This window comes from Asterias rubens, chromosome 15 (assembly GCF_902459465.1).
Source record: "Asterias rubens chromosome 15, eAstRub1.3, whole genome shotgun sequence".
Taxonomy (NCBI): domain Eukaryota; kingdom Metazoa; phylum Echinodermata; class Asteroidea; order Forcipulatida; family Asteriidae; genus Asterias; species Asterias rubens.
The window spans coordinates 11689070-11695069 of NC_047076.1; the positions used below are offsets into that span (position 1 = coordinate 11689070).

Consider the following 6000-nt stretch of genomic DNA (forward strand, 5'->3'; position numbering starts at 1 on the left):
CACAGTTTACAAAACCACTTAGGTACATGTAAATGTTTGGTAATCTAGGCCTAGAGTTTCACAGAGGCCATGGCCTGCCTCTGTTGCCTTTGTCTACACCTTAGTGTCCCTTGAAAAGTTAAAGATTTTCCAATGGAAGTGCCCTTTGCCAAATAAAATGTCCTTGTCCTCTCAAAGATGGAATTCTAGGCTTGGTAATCACTCTTAAAATCATTGGCAATAAAAACTTATTTTTTTCTCTGGCTGGTCTTGAGTATCTCAAATCCATCTTTACAAGCTTCAAACCTGACTCAAGTTTGTTTTTCTCAATTAAGGTTTTGGAATCACATGCAGATCTTACTGCCAAGGACTGATCCAGACTGGGAAGGTTTCTTAAGGGACATGAAGACTGAGGGAGCTCCTCAAAAGGCCATCTGGAACCCAAGTCAAGCAACTCCGGCAGGTAAGCTGGGACCAATTTCATGGCTCTGTTTACCACTGACTTTTGTGTTACAATCACCATTCTCTGCTTATTGTGCAAGCGCCAAATTTTTGTGCTAGCTGTGTAAGCGAAGAATGCCTAGTATCCTGGAATACGCACACACAAAAGCAAACATTCCCTGCTAGCACATGAAAAACGCCTAGTGTTAGCGCGGAATTCTCCGCTTCTCAAAGCTGCAATTCTTTGCTTTGGTGAGCAGATTTGACCCTGATAGTTCTTAGAAGAAGTGATGGTGTTACAATTTGAAATTTTGATCAGTATGCTTCAATTTTCCTCAGGACAAAGGCTTAGTCTATAGAAACTATCATAGCAGATAAGAACACCAAACTTAAGCTCTGGGGTTTCCGAGTGTGGGTTCAAGTCCCGGTCCTGACAATTGTGTAGGACACTTCTAAAGCGAGACACTTTGGCTTTGTCCTTCGAGTGGGACATTTGTTGTTTAATGCCCGAAAAGAACCCCGTGCACTTAGCAAGAGAAAGAGTTTGTATTTGTATTTATATTTTGCTTGAACAGCGCCATGAGCGTCGTGCCTGACACTCTATAACAGACCACTATTATTAAAATTACTATTATTATTAAATATGGTTGCAGCTCATGTCATTCACACAAGAAATAAACAACTTTTTGTCTTTAAACAACTCACTAATGGTGTTGCTCATGAACTCGAAGTAGAAGCAAAGGACCCGTCCAGTGACTCCAAAGATTCAGCGACTAAGCCGGGCACTCACTGGAACTACGAGCGATTACTTCGACCACTTGGGATCGTTGTGGCCCTGGTTGGTGTTGGAGTGGCAATCTGGAAATCAGAGTCAAAGTAGTCGGATCTATACAGGTAAGAGTTCGCCTTCAAAGTTTGTCGATCGGTAATGATAAAAGAACATAAATTTGTCATGATGCAAAAATAAAACTCTTTACAATTGATTGTGGAGTTTTAGTGGTTGAGAAAAATTGTTGTGAGATAAGATGTATAAAATCTTCGTCCATGGTGTTTCTTTAGCACATTCTACTCCTAGCCATTCTTTGTGTTTACAGAAGGCCAAACTTCTTGGTTCTTGTCAATTTGTGCAGTTGTGCTCACTATTCTCTTCGCGTACAGGGTCCTGCCATATTTCTGCGCTAGCTGTTTAAGCAAAGAATGTTTAGTAACATGAAGTACATACTGCATTAAGCACAAACTATGCTTGACCAGGGGTAATAATGTGGAAGTGCTTTGAGACGCCCTCTGGGTGTACATGTATAAAGCGCTATATAAAAAACTGACTATTATTAAAGACAAAGTATATCTGTGTCTTTTGAGATATCACCTAAAATTCGTTACAGGAATACACAATCTGAGAAGCGTTACTCTCACAGCTTTAACTTTTTCGGCATGAAAACTGATAATATTTTTACATAATATTGTAACGTGCGTTTTGCTTTAGTATTACCTTAACTAAGTAGCCTTATTTAATAATAACGATAGGGGACAAAAAGAATAGAAAGAAACGCTTCTGGATTAATTGGAACAACAACATTTTATTGTGTATAAACTCTACTTACTTGTACACGTATACTGGTATAATTCAAAGTTTAATATAAAAAATATAATATTGTGAGTTTATATAGCGGTTTTTCACTCCCGAATGGGTGTCTCAAAGCGCTTCAAATTATTACCCCTGGTCACTGGGCCTTAATTCACTCCTTAAACCATCTCAGCTCCCTGGGGAGTATACAGCCTCTTGCAACAAATGCGCTACTCGGCTAAATCAATCACAAGAACCATCTCTGCCCTCACAGGTACCCATTTACCCCTGGGTGGAGAGAAGCAATAATAGTTAAGTGTCTTGCTCAAGGACACAAGTGTCACAACGGGGATTCGAACCCACACTCTGCTGAACAGAATCAGCGGGAAGTTTGGCGGGAAGTAATTGTCAACTTATAATGGTAGCTAAAACTATGGTATGACTTCACTGTCTGAACGCTGGTCTAAGACTGACTGAAAACGGATCGCACAACACTATTTAACACACAGTAAACTAAGTTTAGCAGCTAGTTACGCACAGCTCTACGCACGCATAGCCCACCATCTGTGCCTGTGATGAGACCGTGAGCATCACGCTCCGCCTACTACATCAGATGATCACATAGGCCATGGCTAGGAGAGCGCCAACAACGGCGTAGCTTGCCACAATATATCTCAAAATGCTTCATACTAGTACTACCAAAAGCTACCAGTTCCTTTGAAGGCAAAGTAAACCTTTGGTTTTTTGAACCATTCAATTGTTGTAATCCATCATAAATTTAGATATACAATAAAACTAACATGTGGGAACATTTCATTTCTGAAGGTGGTCGCGTGTTAAAAAAATCGCCAAAAATCTGGAGCTGATATGTCCACCCCGGAAGAATAATCCCTAATAGGAATTCACAATCTGAGAAACATTATTGTCAGTAATGCTTCTCACATTCGAATTTTGCAGCATAAAAACTAATGCATTTATAACCACATTACTACAAAGTTTGTCAAAATGCTTTATGCTACCTAAAGCTGTTGTAGGGTTCGAAATAAAAGTTTTTATAAAGCATTAATTTTAAGAGCGATTACCAAAATATACCTCCCTTTAAGGCAGTGGACATTATTGGTAATTACTCATAATAATTATTAGCATAAAACCAAACTTGGTAACGAGTATTGGGGAGAGGTTGATGGTATAAAACATTGTGAGAATCGGCTCCCTTTAAAGTGACATAGTTTTAAAGTAATTTTCCAGGAATTTGATTTTGAGACCTCAGATTTAGAATTTGAGGTCCTGAAATCAACCATGTAAAAGCACACAACTTCGTGTGACATGGGTGTTTTTTCTTTCATTATTATCTCGCAACTTCGACGACCGATTGAGCTCAAACTTCCACAGAATTGTTATTTTGTGTATATGTTGAGATACACCAAGTGAGAAGACTGGTCTTTGACAATTACCAATAGTGTCCATTGTCTTTAACCCTAACCCCTGACTGTTGTTGGATAGGAATGTGTACAGAAATTTCACCTCAAAGTTAACTCAGTTTTCTCCGTCTGTTTCCTTTTCACAGGTCCTACACTTATCCAGCTGCCTTCTAATGAAATCCATGAGCTCGTGAAACCGTGGTTGTTTCTCCCCCCTTTTTCACTAATACATAGATCTAGGGTAAGTGCATGTTCTTCTTTAATTTAAAGAATTTAATCCATTCATTAGACATTTGGAATCTACCATTATTTAAATGGGGGGTAATACCTTGGGTAGCACCGCCAGATATTGAAAATGTATATTTTGAGACGTTATTTCCTTTTGTGGTTTTAGAGTAAGGGATTAAACTAATTTTCAATCTGAGAACTTGTCATGCATGAAACATTTCTCAGGTTGTTTATTCCAATTTTGGATTAATCTTTCTTCGTGGACATTACAACTTCAGTTTTTTTTAGATTACTCAACACCGTATACCCTTTAAAATGTCTTAACATTTAAAATTACAATTGTTGTATTGTATATTTCTACATATGTATACATATATATATATATACATACATATATAGGATTAAAACAATCGTCCAGTTCCAAAAACCAAAGATATACTTTGCCTCTAAATTTATGTTTTTATCATTTGTTCCTCACATGGGAAATGATAAACTTATTTATTGATGATGTGGCTTGTGACATTACATCAACGAAAAAATACTCACGGGTCGAAGGTTAGTAGGCACAAATTGTACACTGCTTGCTTTGCTGAATTCTTTCACTTGTCAGCACGTATGTATTATGTAATAATAATATTTATAACCTTATTTATAAAAACAACGCAACCAAAACTTAAACCTATACTGGGCTGTTATCGCAATAATTATTAATATTTAGAAAACAACTTCTTAAAGGCAATGTATGCGTTTTGTAATCACTTTTAAACTTAACGGCACTACAAACTTATTTGGTTAGAAGTACAAGTTTGGGCCTTGGAGCAGATTTTGATAGTTCATAGATTTTTGAGAATCATTTCACTCTTAAAGATGCTATGTCAGATTTTTGGCCCCAAACATTAAAAAATATTTTTTTTTTTAGTGAATGGTATTTCAAAGAGTATCAACTTTTACTTTTAATGGTCAGGAACAATTACAAAAATTTAAAACGTTTCTTATACAACACATCAGAATTGGTCACATGGTATATTGTCGGGATCCCAACAAAAACTAATTTTGAGCACTTTATTTCACTGCTACTAATAATTGGCCGACTTTTTCGAGCAATGGCTCAAATGAAAGCTTGTAACATTCTCGACACCCATCAAAATGCCTATTGAATTTTAAATCAAAATTTTTGGGTCAAATCGGCCAAAAATCTGACATAGCATCTTTAAGTTATGTGTTTATGTAAAAACATGTCAGTTATTATCCCCCCAAATTTGAATTTTCAGAAGCATTACTGTCAGTAACGTTTCTCAGAGTATGTATTCCTCTAAGCAATTATTCTCCCAGTCCTGGTTTGTTGTACAAAATCTTCCATATTATGAAAACTTGTTCCTTATTTTGTTGATTGTAACTCTAAATGTCTCTGTGATTGTTGTACAAAAGAACACTTAATAGAGCGCCGGTATGCGCCTCAGGAAGGCGCTCATGGCGCTTGAGGAGAGAAAGACAAATTAGGACTGAGGATTGTGTGAGTATGCTTGTTGAAAAGGTGAGATTTTAAGTTTGTCTTGAATGTTGTGATGGATGGAGAGGATTTGACAGTCAGTGGGAGTTGGTTCCACACCCGGGGCTGATGCCACAGAAAATGACCTATTGCCCTAAAGAGTGGAAGTTCTGGGCTAATGGCATCATGAGCTCATTAGAACGCAGTCTGGTGTGTGCTGAGGTGTATGGGTGGATGAGGTTGATGAGGTATTCTGGAGCATTGTAAATCACAGACTTCTTACTTGAACAGTTCTATATAGTAGGGCCCTAATCTGTTGATTTTCTCCTGTGTTTACATTGACATTAAGTATGAACCAATTTGTACAAATATTACTGGACTATTATTACTACTCATTATTGTTATTACTATTGTCAATACTACTCTCGGACCAAGGCAAGCGTTCTATTTTTACCATTTTCATTGGCGCTCGGTAGCCAAAAGCTTGAATTGCCAAACTATTTGCTTGACTTTTTACTGTTTCTTTAGTCCAAACTTTAGGCTGAAACTAAGTTGAGATTGACATTAAATACGATTTATTGAAGTACATTGTTGTGCAGTAATCTTTATTGGAATTTCAGAACATGTCAAATTTTCCTCTAAAATGTTCACAAGGAATATGTATAGCCTTGTGAACGTATCATATTTTTCTTGAAAATGATCATATTTTTTCCTGAAGATATTCACAAGATGAACTTATCACATTTTTCACGAAAATGTTCACAAGGCCTTGTGAACTTATAAGTGTAAAGTTTGACAAGTTCACTTGTAAACTTTTTAGCGAAAAATTTGATAAGTTCACAAGGCTATAGCCTCAGCCTTGTGAAATATTTAATAAA

At 37.0% G+C, this 6000-nt stretch overlaps 1 protein-coding gene across 3 annotated transcripts in view; it reads left to right on the forward strand.

Moving 5' to 3' along the window:
* LOC117299994 (cytidine monophosphate-N-acetylneuraminic acid hydroxylase) overlaps positions 1 to 5708 on the forward strand; it is a 30692-nt gene extending 24984 nt beyond the window's left edge. Inside the window, exons 15-17 of one of the 3 annotated variants that reach the window (XM_033783635.1) lie at positions 315 to 442; positions 1155 to 1314; positions 3552 to 4549. In XM_033783635.1, coding sequence (XP_033639526.1) covers positions 315 to 442; positions 1155 to 1300 — 274 coding nt within the window. In that variant the 3' untranslated portion in view covers positions 1301 to 1314; positions 3552 to 4549. Of the gene's footprint in view, positions 1 to 314; positions 443 to 1151; positions 1315 to 3551 lie in introns of all 3 variants that reach the window. The other 2 variants (XM_033783633.1, XM_033783634.1) reach the window with 2 other exon arrangements.
* The last annotated feature ends 292 nt before the right edge of the window (positions 5709 to 6000 follow it).